Source organism: Chrysemys picta, chromosome 3 (assembly GCF_011386835.1).
Source record: "Chrysemys picta bellii isolate R12L10 chromosome 3, ASM1138683v2, whole genome shotgun sequence".
Taxonomy (NCBI): domain Eukaryota; kingdom Metazoa; phylum Chordata; order Testudines; family Emydidae; genus Chrysemys; species Chrysemys picta.
In genome coordinates, this window is record NC_088793.1 from 57,653,235 (window position 1) to 57,667,099 (window position 13,865).

Here is a 13,865-nt window from a genome sequence, read left to right on the forward strand (position 1 = left end):
GCCTCAGATGCAGCCGACTCTGCGGCCCAGACTTATGGCTTCGGCCATTTCGATGAGGTGGGCCGTCCTGGTTGCAGTCGTCGGGCCTTTCGATGGAGGTTCAACAATCCATCCAGGACTTCCCATTTGATGGCCTGGCACTGTTTTCCAAGCAAACAGACAGTAAATTGCATGGCCTGAAAGACTCAATGGCTAGCTTGCACTGCCTAGGCCTGTACACGCCGGGGCCAACAAGGAAGCGGTTTAAGCCATAGCAAACCTACAGGTTCAAGAGCCATCCTTGATCAGAGCCCTTCTGCAAAAAGGGCACAGGCTATAAGTGCCAGTAAGGCCATCAACCGGCATGCTTTGCTCACTCGAGCTCCACCCATAACCAACCAGGTGGTAAGCAGGCATTTTGAGGGTGCGCTCAAAGACGATCTTCCAGCCTGTGTCTTGGATCCTGCTCCCCTATTATTTTACAACCGCCTGTTCCCCTTCCTCCCTGCCTGGGCCGTTATATCGGACCGATGGGTCCTCAGCACAGTAGCAAGGGGATATACCCTCCAGTTTATTTCTATCCTCCCCCCTGTCCCTGTCCCTCTTCAGGGACTCTTCTCAGGAGCATCTGCTTGCTCAGGAGCTACAGGGCCTTCTGCAAATGGGAGCTGTGGAGGGAGTTCCACTGCATTTAAGGGGGAAAGGGTTTTACTCCTGCTATTTTTTTAATCCCAAAGGCCAAGAGAGGTCTATGCTCCATCCTCGATCTGTGGAACCTCAACAAGTATCTCAGGAAGTTGAAGTTCCGCATGGTCTCTCTGGCCTCCATCTTTCCTTCCCTGGATCCGGTAGACTAATAAGCTGCCCTCAATTTGAAAGATGCTTACTTTCACATATCTATATTCCACGGTCACAGACAGTTCCTATGTTTTGTAGCTAGGATCACCCATTACCAATTTGTGGTGCTCCCCTTTGGCCTAGCAACAACGCCAAGAGTGTTTATGAAATGCATGTTGGTAGTGGCAGCCTACCTCAGGTGTCGGGATATCCAGATTTACCCCTACCTCGATGACTGGCTCATCAAGGGCTGGTCCAGGTCCAGTGCAGCATCAAGATGCTGCAAGCCACTTGTCAAGCTCTGGGCCTGCTGATAAACAAAAATCAACATTAATTCCTGTCCAAAGGATATAGAGTTTATTGGAGTGGTACTCAACTCTACCCGAGCCAGAGCATTTCTGCCAGAGGTCAGGTTCAGGGCAATGTCTGATCTCATTGCCAGCATCAACACTCACCGTGGCTTGAGTCTGTCTCAAATTATTGGGTAACATGGCAGCATGTACATATGTTATCCACCAAGCAAGACACAGGCTGCCCCCCTCCAAATGTGGCTGGTGTCAGTCTAGACATCACCTGGACAAGCTCATCACGATCCCTCCAAGGGTACTTACCTCTCTGCAGTGGTGGATGTTGCTGTTGGAAGGAGTGCCATTTGCAAGTCCGTGACCCACGGTCTCCCTGGTTTTGGATGCATCTGACCTCAGTTGGGGAGCATAATTTGGTACCCTGCAGACTCAGAGGTTATGGCCTTGAGAGGAACTTGCATTACTTATAAACATCAGGGAGCTTAGGGCCATTCATCTAGCCTGTGCTGTCTTCCTTCCCCAGCTGTCCAGTCGGGTGGTGCAGGTGTTGACGGACAACACGGCCTCTATGTTCTATGTCAACAGGCCTGGGGAAGCGCTTTCATCAGCTGTATGCCAGGAGGTCCTCTGTCTGTGGGACTTTTTTATTCAGCATGCAATCCACCTGGAAGCCTTGCACCTCCCCGGCATCCATAACATGCTGGCGGATCACCTCAGCAGATCCTTCTCTCACCACAAGTGGTCACTCCATTCGGAGGGTGTCTGAGGCTCTTACAGAAGTGGGGGACTCCCCAAGTGGACTTGTTCACCACCAGACAGAACAGAAAATGTCATCAGTTCTGCTCTCTCCAAGGCCCCGGCAGAGGCTCACTTTCCAATACTTTTCTCCTGTCATGGTCGGGACCTGATGTACGCCTTCCCGCCAATTCCACTCATCAGCAAAGTCCTCTCAAAAATCAAGAGGGACAAGGCATGAGTCATGATCACCCCAGCATGGCTTCGCCAGCATTGGGACCTGGCTGTGGCAGCCCCGTGGCCACTTCCCAGCCACCTGGACCTACTCTCACAGGATCATGGTCAGCTTCTGAGCCCAAACTTTGCCTCTCTCCACCCTACAGCATGGATGCTGTGTGGCTGAATCCAGAGGAACAGGCCTGCTTTAGTCAGGTACAGCAGGTTCTCTTGGAAAGCAAAAAGCCCTCCACCAGAGCGAGTTACCTGGCAAAGTGGAAGAGTTTCTCCTGCTGGGCATCGGAGGGCAATATCTCCCCGATCCAGTCGTCTCTGCAGTCCATCCTGGTTTACTTGCTTCACTTAAAGCACCAGGGCCTTGCCTTCTCTTCAGTCAAGGTGCACTTGGCAGCCGTATTGGCCTTCTGTCCTTGTGTCCAGGGTAAATTGGTATTCTCACATGAGATGTTGATCAGGTTCCTGAAAGGCCTTGAAAAGTTCTTTCTGCCGATCTGGGATGTGGTTCCCCAATGGGACCTCAGCCTAGTCCTCTCCAGGCTCACGGGTCTTCCCTTTGAGCCCATAGCTTCTTGTTCCCTTTCCCACCTGTCCATGGGAGGTTCCATTCCTTGTAGCGATTACCTCAGTGAGGCATGTCTTCGAGATTAAAGCCCTCACTACGGAGCCCCTGTATACGGTATTCTAGAGAGACGAGGTCCACTACCTTTCTGACGCATGTCTCTATCCAGGATATATGCAGGGCTGCGATGTGGTCTTCAGTGCACATGTTCCATGACCCACCCTCTTTCCTCATTTTCGAAGTTTCAGGAAAGAAGGAACTGGGGGGGGGAAGCCAGTGGCGCCTCTTATACTGTTGCATACGCACGCCACTCCAGAGGGCGCCAGCTTCGGTCCCTTACAGATACCACTGAGGGAAAAACTTCCGGCACCAGTGCATGTGGCGAGCACAAACATCTACATTGGAATGGACGTGAGCAACATATCTCGAAGGGCAACAGTTACAAAAAGGTACCTGTCTTTTTCTATGAGTGAAGGGGGATTTTTTCACCCACTCTCCTTCTGGAACTGATGTCTTCACCCACTCTCCTTCTGGAACTGATGTCTTCACACACTATTCACCTTCCGCCTTTTTGGCAATGGAAAAGAGGGCTTTTGACTTTCTTTTTCAGTCCCTACCTTCAGCTCATCTTCATATCTCTGCTGTTCATAGCCAAAACAATGGGACCAAATTCTGCAGCAGAAATTACTACATTTTTAAGTCCCTCCATTTTCAGTTTAAACCTATTTTTACTGAAAAAATTCTGGGTTTTACAAAAAGTATTAGTTGTTTTTTTCCAATTTTCACCCTATATTTGTATCAGTCAAGTATATAAAATTAACTTGTCTTATTTGGCAAATACAATACATTGCATGATATATATGTATTACGGTAATACATTAGTCTGCGTGTATATGCAAAACTGCCTGTTGAAGTAAGGTTAGGTATTAATCTAGAAGATACACACAGTAAACAAACAGGCACACACACAAGCTCTGAAGTGTGCACATCTGAACATACTGATGACTATCACGCCTACCATATACATATTTCAAGCTGTCAGCAGATAATGGTTTAAAGATTTGACACACTAAAATAGGAAGAAAATGAAAATCTGTATCAGAATATGTTTCAGAACAAAAGGAAATATTTGAAAGTTTTTAAAAAACAAAAACAGGAGAAAAGGATTAATTTGTGTTCTTAGGGAACCAGGGCGCAGTGTCCAGCCTGTCTGACTCACGAAAGACCTTCCCCACCACCACCATCCAGCCTCTGCTTGAACCAAAGCTGATCAGAAGAAAGACTTACAAAAAGCAATTAAAAGGCAGTGGAAGACAAACCTAAACCCCTCCAAAAAAGGATGACACAATTAAGGAAACTCCCCTAGCCTCATTTGCATTAAAGATGGGACAGGGAGGCATCTCTATTAGCATGCAGAATGGAGAACAGAGATTCCAAGGCAAAAACTGCACTGAACTCTGAGACCAGAAAAGCCAGGAAGGTTTGATGGGGGATCTCTGCTCCAGATGTTAATGAACCCACGCCTCCACACACCCAGCTCAGTAGTTATCAGACCAATTATAGTAATAAATCCTTTATTGGTATCCAAAATACTGAAGCTGCCTAATTGCATTGTGAACTCCCTGGAAGAAACACCGCCCATAGCCAGGAATGATCAGTTCCTATTGTCTAGCCTGAACAAAACAACTTTGGTATATTCCCTTGAGCCATCAGTTTACCCATAAACAAATCTAGTGTTCTCTCTTGAACCATTGTTCTTTCTTTACAAAAACCCCTACCCATGCTCAAGTAAGTGCTCTGATGTCTGGATCCAAAAACTGCATCAGTTCCATTGGGACTTCATCTTCTCCTGACTGATCCTGCTGGGGGCTATGCCTGTCTCTAGCACTTTGGACCCTCAGCGACCACCACCACCACCTGGGAACCCCGATTGATTCAAGCTTCACAGAGTGGTGAGAACCCAGCTCTCTCTCTTGGAACAGCCTTCTGACTTTGACTTGTGTGATCAGTTATAGTTTTCTAAACCTGACTTTTGTAATCAAACTTAAGTTAGAATATTAAATCTGTTTTGTTTGTTTGGCTCCCCTTGTATGGTTATTACCTGGCAATAAATAACTTTCATGGGTAAGCTAGTTGCTTCTTTCTTTCTTTCTCTCTCTCTCTCTCTATCTGCAGCAACGTTCCTCGTACCTAAGCTAAAGATCCCTGCAGCGCCCAAAAATCCTTTGGGTTACTACCCGAACAATTGTAACATGAAGTGGGGATAGGGATGTACTGAACCTGGGGCATATGAGGGTGGCAGCTTGGAAGTGCTGCTCGACCCAGCCTGATGAGTCCAGGGGAATATAAGACTGGGAGCTTGAAAGTGCTGCTCGACCTAGCATGCTCAGGCATACTCTATTCCGGTGCAGTGCCCATGGCATATGAGGATGACAGCTTGGAAGTGCTGCTCAACCCAGCCTACTGAGTCCAGGGACATACGAGGGGTCAGCTTAGGAGTGCTGATTAACCTGGTCCTCTCAGTCGCGCTCTATTAATGTGTGTGTTCATCTGATTCTAGGACTGGAAGAACCCAGCCCTTGGGAACCCTGCAGGATAGCTCCATTGGGAGGGAACTTGCAGAAGGGAGTAGAGCTCCATGTGAGAACACAAGTGACACAAGCAGTACAGTGATAGAATTACCAAAACCCCCTCCCCCTGCGCCCCCCAGAAGAGTAACCCTAATAAATGATCAGGTATCAGAGGGGTAGCCGTGTTAGTCTGAATCTGTAAAAAGCAACAGAGGGTCCTGTGGCACCTTTGAGACTAACAGAAGTACTGGGAGCAAAAGCTTTCATGGGTAAGAACCTCACTTCTTCAGATGCAAGTAATGGAAATCTCCAGAGGCAGGTATATATCAGTGTGGAGATAACAAGGTTAGTTCAATCAGGGAGGGTGAGGTGCTCTGCTAGCAGTTGAGGTGTGAACACCAAGGGAGGAGAAACTGTTTCTGTAGTTGGATAGCCATTCACAGTCTTTGTTTAATCCTGATCTGATGGTGTCAAATTTGCAAATGAACTGGAGCTCAGCAGTTTCTCTAAATGAGTGACCCTAAAGTAATGGGGCAATCGGGGGAGGGATAGCTCACTGGTTTGAGCATTGGCCTACTAAACCCAGGGTTGTGAGTTCAATCCTTAAGGGTCCCATTTAGGGAACTGGGGTAAAAATCTGTCTGGGGATTGGGCATGCTTTGAGCAGGGGGTTGGACTAGATGACCTACTGAGGTCCCTTCCAACCCTGACATTCTGTGATTCTATGTGACCAGATTATTAAATGTAAATATTTATAAGCTAATAGTACTAAGTCTACAACAGTAAACTATTCAAATTAAAAGTTTTACTTGGGGACTGGAGTGTTTTTTTAAACTCACGGGTGCCATTGTGTTTTGAGTTCTGTTTTAGTTCTGCAGCAAACCACATTGAATTCCATTCATCAAAACATTAATCTACTCAATACTTTTCCCCCTGGTCCTTCCATTCACCAAAATAAACCCCAATAGTTACCCCAAAAAATGAATCGTTTTTTCCACTGATTTTCACCTATTTTTTGTTGTAGTAATAAACTCTGATAAATTCCCAGAAAAAAAATAAATAAAAACCAAAAACAAAGGGCCCTTTATATATTGCAACAAAAACCACTGGATGATGGCAGGCATGTTCTTTTGGTGCAGGGAAGCAGAAAATAGAATGTCAGACACTTAGCTGCAGCAAATGGCAAATTCTATAGTAAAATGGTTGGATTCTGTAGCTTCTTGGAAAAATGTCAACTGGTTGTGGAATTGCAGAGTTCACAGGGCCCTGATTGAGATAATTGGGGCAGTTCACACATCTCAGAACTTTTGTTTCAAGACTCTGCAGCCTCAGAAAGATATCACTTCATCAGTTACATTCAATTCATGTTTTCAGTGTTATATCCACACTTACAGGCTCAAGAAGTAAATTCTGTGTTTGCAGAATACACCAAACCTGGCTTTTCATGCCTCAACTAATTTTTAAGTGAAAAAATTGTTCTATAATTGATCCTACAGTATTATTTTATCCTTATGGGCTTGAAAAAATGAATGTATTAGCAAGAATGGTCAGTGTTTTGTAATACTTCCTACATGATTCTTTTTTTCTTTTGCCTACAATAGCTTAGGCTGTATGTACCCACAAAAGTTTAATTTAATTAATGTAAATTGTTTTTAGAAATGGATGCAGTTAAACCACTTGAGTCTTATTGTGTGAACACTTTCTCAAGCTGATTTAAGCATGCTTTATATTGATTTCACTTACTCTGATCAGGGATTGACTTAAGCTAAATCAATATAAGACACTTAAATTTGAGTGTGGATAGAAGAGAGTCATGCAGATTTACTGAAGAGTGGTACATTCTGTTTGTAGACAAGGGGACAACAGGAGCTTTAACTTCTTGACTGTGCTTTTGTGTGTTCCTCTACCTAAATTCTCCAGACTTTTATTTTCCCCATAGGGGAAGGGGGCAGACTGTAACAATTTTTCTGTTTGAGTGGTGCCACCTGTATTCCTCTTGACTCCTCTTCATTCTAGAAGCATGTCTTGCACTTACCGCACGGAATAGGTTTTTCCACTATTTTCAGTGAGGGCCCTAATACGGGAGAGCGGGGCCCGTTTACAAGTATTTCTGAAGCACCTCTCCCTGAGTGGAGTAGCTGAGGGATTTGTGATGTTGAAGTGGATAGTTCTGGCCTGGTCCTGAATCCCTTCTGCATCGGAAACTTCAACACGCTTTGTTATTAATGCGAACAGTGAAGGGGATCACACACTGGTTTATGAGAAATGTGCTGTAAATACCGCTTTGCTAGAGCTACTTTGCAGCGCTCCCCTGCTGCTGGGCATCCAGCCGTGAGCCCCGCACCCCTATTTCTGGGGAGAGCCGTGAATCGGGCGGGGAACAGCGGCAGGGTCGCGACCTTCCTGAGACTCCCCGACACGCATCACCCGCCTCCCGGGCCGGAGGGAGGAACAGGGAGAATTTGGGGCGCGCGAAGACCCGGGCTGGCGGGAATGTGGCAGGTCTGCGGCTGTCCCGCCCTGCGCTGCTCCCCCAGCCCTGCCCCCACCCGCAGCGTGGCCCGGCGCCGCTTCCCAGGCGCGGTGAGGGGGCGGCTGCCGCGCAGACTCAGGCCGGCCCTCGCCCCTGCCTGCCTAGCGTCCTCCGCAGCTCGGCGCGGCATGGCTCTGCGGCTGCTGTTGGGCCGAGCGACGAGTAAGCGGCCAGGGTCGGGTGGGGCCGGGCCGGCTTGGGCTGCCCGATGCGCCGCTCCGGGCGCCGTGTTCAAGGGCCGGGCCCCCGCGGGGGACGCGCCCTGGGCCCTTGCTGCGGGCCGCTGCAGCTGTGTGGCTTGGGCCTGCTGCCTGGGGCTCTGGGGGCCAGGTACAGGCGGCTCCTACGCCGGCGTAGCTGGTGAAGTCGCTGCTGTTGGGGTTGGCCTCCACCGGCTGCATCGTAGTCAGGCTGCGGCCCCCGTCCCCACTGGGCAGTGACCAGCGAGACGGGTCCAGGCCGAAAACCCCCCTTTGGGGGAGAAGCTCTGGCCAGGAGCTGCATTAGGCAGCTCCCTCTGCTGCAGCCCCTGAGTTTGCGGCCCTTTTTACAGCTTAGCAACACATTGGGCACCAAGCATGGTATTTTGATCTAAATTTAATTACTTTGGAGGTCACCACTAGGCCCAGCATCAGGGAGATGTCTGTGGAGTTAGGGCAGAGGGGAGTTAAAAGTAGGGTTACCATATTTCAACACTGAAAAAAGAGGACACTCTATGGGGGCCCTGGCCCTGCTCCAACTCCGCCCTTTCCCCACCCCTGGCCCTTCCCCGCCCCCATTCCAGGCCCTTCCCCAAAGTCTCTGCCCCCTCCTCTGAGCACCCTGCATTCCCCCTCCTCCCTCCTGCTCTGATCTTGGTTTGGGGGGTTCTAAGTGCTTCCTTGCTCCCCACTCGCCCTGCAGCCTCTGCACCCCCCTTGCCCTGCAGCCTCTGTGACCCCTGCTCCCCACTCGCCCTGCAGCTCCTGCACCCCCTGCCCCTGCAGCCTCTGTGACCCCTGCTCCCCACTCGTCCTGCAGCTCCTGCACCCCCTGCCCCTGCAGCCTCTGTGACTCCTGCTCCCCACTCGCCCTGCACCCGCTGCCCCTGCAGCCTCTGTGCCCCCATGCCTGCCCTGCCCTGTGCCCCCCTGCCGCTGCAGCCTCTGTGACCCCTGCTCCCCACTCGCCCTGCAGCTCCTGCACCCCCTGCCCCTGCAGCCTCTGTGACCCCTGCTCCCCACTCGCCCTGCAGCTCCTGCACCCCCTGCCCCTGCAGCCTCTGTGACTCCTGCTCCCCACTCGCCCTGCACCCGCTGCCCCTGCAGCCTCTGTGCCCCCATGCCTGCCCTGCCCTGTGCCCCCCTGCCGCTGCAGCCTCTGTGCCCCTGCCTACCCTGCTCCTCCTCGCCCTGCAGCCTCTGCGCACCCTGCCTGCCCTGCTCCCCTGCTCACCCGGCAGCCTCTGCCTGGCGGGGGCTTTGGACGCTCAGCGGCAACTGGGGCGGTGTGGGACCCTGCAGCCCCGGCACACGCCGCACTCCCTGCCCCGTGCCGCAGCCTCCTTCCTGCCGCCGCCGAGCACATTACCTGCTGGAAACCGCTCCCGCGGTGCCGGGGCTGCAGGAAGGGTTCCCCAGTGGCTGGGGGGGGGTCCCCGCCCATGAGGGAAGCCCGAGCCGCTGGCTGGGCCCGGCCTCCCCGTGGTCCTGCGGGCTCGGCTGGGGCGCGCGATCCGCCCGGCCTGCGGGGGCAGCCGCGGCCTCTCTGCCGCCTTCTGCGGCTGCACCCACCCCCCCCCCCCCAGCTCGCTACAATGTAGCCGGGGCGGCTGGGCTGCGCTGTGGACCCAGCAGGTCGTGCTGGGGCCGGGCGGACCCTGGCTTGTGCCTCTCTTTTTTCCCGGACATGTTCGGCTTTTTGAAAATTCCCCCCAGACGGGGATTTGAGTACCAAAAAGCCAGGCATGTCCAGGGAAATCCAGACATATGGTAACCTTAGTTAAAAGGATTTGTCCCCTTGCTTTCTCTTTTGCTCTGTAAACATACTGCTTTTTCTACCTTGTATTGGTCATCTTATATCATGGACGTTTCCTTGAGGAAGGATTTCCCTTTGTTTTTTAAACTCTCTCCTGTCTTCTACCTTTTTAAAAGTGTTCATATTCTTCCATAACCAGAACGATCTCCAAACGTACCTAGGTATCTACTGGATTTTTTTAAATGACAGCTCATTGCAAACATTCTGCTTTGTACATGTGTTGAGCTATATGTTTATAGCGCTGTGATTTGACGAACTGACAGGTTTTCACAAATGGCTTGACTGTGATTAAAGTGGGGCTCTTGCCAGATGTTTTCCCAGTTTCACTTTTTAAATATTGATGGGGCTTTCTGAGAAAATCTATATTTTTCTTTTAATTTTGTATGTACATGTTGATTATATAATTTAGATTGAATTCAGATCTCCTCAGATTGTGTCTGTTTCCTCACTGAAGACTTTGGTTGGAATTGCTTTGCTGCTGTAGCAAGGGGCTGCACAGTGTCCCAGCACCAGCCATTAAGACTTGCTGTTTAGCTCTAACTCGGGATGCAGACTCCTGCTAGCTATTGGGAGTAGATCACCCCCCCAGAAATCAAGAGGCTGCTGGGAGGAAGTTGAAGCCCACTCCTGGGGGGAAATATATGAATTAGAACATGCCAGAATACTTATTATCTTGACTCTGAAATATAAGACAGGATGCTTCAAGTGGTTTATAACCTTATCAAGTTTGAGAACCAAGATATATACTAGAACACTGTTTCTTTCAGTATCTGGTTCTAAAATTAAGAATGTACACTGATGTCTTAGGACTTTCTGCACATTGAATATTAAACAAATATTTTTGTGCTCCTGCCCAGAATGAATGCTTCATTCTCTAGTAGATGGAGTTGAGTGAGTTTATGAGGATTTTTAAACACTGGTTGATGCAGTTATTCAGCATAAAACTGTTACATTTTAACAAACTTACATGTTAATGTGCATTTATTTGATAGGGCCAGCTCTGCTGTGCTGCTCTTTGAGGAGAACTAGTTCTAATGTGGAAGGAAAGTCTGAACCTATACAGAAATCCCCTAAAAAATCAAAATTACCAGTAGGTCGTCTTGATGAACCAGAGGAGTCCAATAGAGAGAGAGAACCACTGGAAAGTAAGTCATGGTTTTTCTAAAAAGGAAAAAAAGTACTAATTAAAGGCCTGATCCAGAGAGATGCTGAGTGCCTGCAAATCTTACGTGAGTTGTGGATGCTCAGCACTTCTCGGGATCAGGCGTTACATAGGAGAACTCTGAAACATGCTATATATGTTCATAGCTGGCATTAAATACCATTTTAGTCTATTTTATAGTGCACTGGGAGGTGGGAATAGATGATCTGGTGATTCCTTCTGGCCTTAAATTCTATGACTGAGCTGTATGTAGTGGTAGTAAAACAAAAGCATCAGAGCACCAACTCCTTTTAATATACAAATTGCTGCTTTAGGCATTGGTCCTGTAAAGCCCCTTGCACTTGATTTCAGTGGGATTCCACGTGGAAATCCTTGCAGGATTGGGGCCTTAGAGTGTTACCATTGCTATAAATCACAAGAAAATAAGTATGAACTATATAAGTGTACACATGCATTTCTAGGAGCCATTCCGCTTGGCCTAAAACAGGTAGTTACTTTAAACTCATATAGCATGTTTCATCTGTAGCCACACTCATCCATTGCACCATGATCAGTTGCATTTTGTTGTCTATCTCTTAGTCTGATTATAAGGCACGAATTCTATTTAATTTACTTTTAAGCTGTCTAGTGCATGGCTTTTTTTAAATGTCTGTAAATACCATAAACATTTATACTGCTATGTAAATGATTTAAAAAATAAGAGAGGAGTGGCTGAGGCTGTGAGCAGTATTGGACTGTGATTACCATCAGGATTTATTCAGATTTGGAGAGAGCGGGTAAGCAGAGAGAAATGCTTAATTCTGATTCTGTCTTGTATCCTTTTACCCCCAAAAGAAGTAAATGCCACCACTGATATTAATTTAACAAATCCATAATTATTTGTTTTGTTCATGTTTGGAGGTTTTATGTTTTAGGGCTAAGCCAGAAAAATCCTTGAGTTTTAATTTTCCCTGTGCCTGGTCTTACTGCTGTTGACACTGCAACAATCATCAGTTAGAAGGCCAACAGCTCAGTTCTTCTATGCTGGCTGTTAACCAGATAGCAAATGAGGACTTAAATTAGCCATTCACTATCCACTGCTGTTGTGTCACTACCACTGAGGAGTCTCTTGAGATTCTGCTGCTGCTTAGATATTTTGATAAGTTTTATAGCTTCATCTTAAATAGAGATGAAGCATTTGTGCTTCTGCTACCCATGCCAGAATCATATGCAAATACACCTCTACCCCGATATAACGCAACCCGATATAACACGAATTCAGATATAACGCGGTAAAGCAGTGCTCGTGGGAGAGGGGGGGGGGGGGCTGCACACCGCAGCGGATCAAAGCAAGTTCGATATAACATGGGTTCACCTATAACACGGTAAGCTTTTTTGGCTCCCGAGAACAGTGTTATATCGGGTAAAGGTGTATTGACGTTTAAAAATCCATGTATATGCTGAACAAGGCAACACGATGAGGCACATTTAAATATATTTGAGTTAAAGATGTATTTCTAATTTTTTAGCTTATCTGTCTGGTTTAGGGATTTATGCTTCTGCCCACTGTCATAGTACCTGGTGCCTTCTTCATAAAAGCAATAGCAATCCACATACAATTTCTGATAGAAATTATTACTTCTATGAAAACTCAGTTATTTTTATGTAAAGCGAGATGTCTTTCCATTCTCACAAAAAAAAAGAAAAGAAAGAAATACAGACAGAATGAATCTTGGCCAAAATTTTCAGATATGGGTGCTTAAAATTAGGGACCTAAGCAAAAGTGAAAAGTGGACTGATTGTCGGAGCACATGCAGCTCCTATTCAATGAAGTAAATTCTCATTTTGAATTCAGTGGTAGTTGTGGATGCTCAGTATCTTTTAATGTCAGGTCACTTTTATTAAGGTGCCTAATTATGGTATTAGGTTCCTGACTGTAGATACTTATATTTGATAATTGTGGCCAAGATTTTTAACCCTAAGCTCCCTGAAATTGCTATTGCATTAACCTAAATTTATTTTTTTAAATCAAGATCAGTCTTTTGTTATAAATGGATGCAACCATGTTACACTGTGAATTTTTACCTTTGTGCTATATCTGCCAACTTTATTGGTCTTTTAATCATAGAATCATAGAGTTGGAAGGGACCGCAAGGGTCATCTAGTCTAACCCCCTGCCAAAATGCAGGAATTGTTGTGTCTAAACCATCCAAGGCAGATGGCTATCCAGCCTCTTAAGTTTCCATATTGTTTTAGAATTTCCAGATGACATCAATCCTGCTACAAAGGAAAAGGGTGGACCCAAAGGCCCTGAACCTACTCGTTATGGAGATTGGGAGAGAAAAGGACGTTGTATAGATTTTTAATGCACAAATGTATCTATATTGCTAATAGTATGTTTGATACTTGTTTAAAGAATTTACTGTAGATAGAGAAATTTCACCTAATTGTTCCTTTTAATTTTTAAATGGAGCTTCTTTTTTCCAACATGTATTTGAGGAATATCCTGAGGAATGTTTTCTGCAAATAAACATTGTTAGTCAATATTAACCTTTTTAGTCCTCTTTTACTTATATATTAAATTCATTTGCGTATTACTCCTGGGGAAATTCTGCACCAAAAAATTAAAAATTCTGCACACAATATTTGAAAATTCTGAATATTTTATTTGTCAAAATAACACAGTGTAATCGTGCCAGTTTCAGTTATTTTGGTAATTTATTTCAAAATATCTGTCAGTAAATATGTTTGTAACAATACAGACCAAAAAAAAAAGATTCTGGTAATTTTTTTTTTTTTTACAAATAGATTCCTTACTAGGCATATTAATACTGAACTTCGTGTAATTCACTTAATTACAATATAGAACTGTATTTCGTGCTCCTGTCTGAAGCAGTGCAAAGGGTTGGGGGAATCAGGGGTAACGGAGGAGCTGAGGGAGAGGGAAGGAGCC

The 13,865-nt window shown here is 46.8% G+C and overlaps 1 protein-coding gene and 1 long non-coding RNA gene across 2 annotated transcripts; one reads left to right on the plus strand and one right to left on the minus strand.

The window, feature by feature from the left end:
• LOC135982239 (uncharacterized) lies at positions 1-9,457 on the minus strand. The gene is made up of 3 exons (XR_010599483.1): positions 9,325-9,457; positions 1,044-1,123; positions 1-140 (listed from the first exon to the last, which is right to left on the minus strand). It is a non-coding gene; the product is annotated as an uncharacterized LOC135982239 (long non-coding RNA).
• On the plus strand, positions 7,760-13,462 carry SDHAF4 (succinate dehydrogenase complex assembly factor 4). The gene is made up of 3 exons (XM_005280081.4): positions 7,760-7,917; positions 10,764-10,916; positions 13,169-13,462. Exons 1-3 carry the CDS (start codon positions 7,884-7,886, stop codon positions 13,276-13,278), a joined length of 297 nt encoding a protein of 98 aa, XP_005280138.3. The 5' UTR covers positions 7,760-7,883; the 3' UTR covers positions 13,279-13,462.
• The last annotated feature ends 403 nt before the right edge of the window (positions 13,463-13,865 follow it).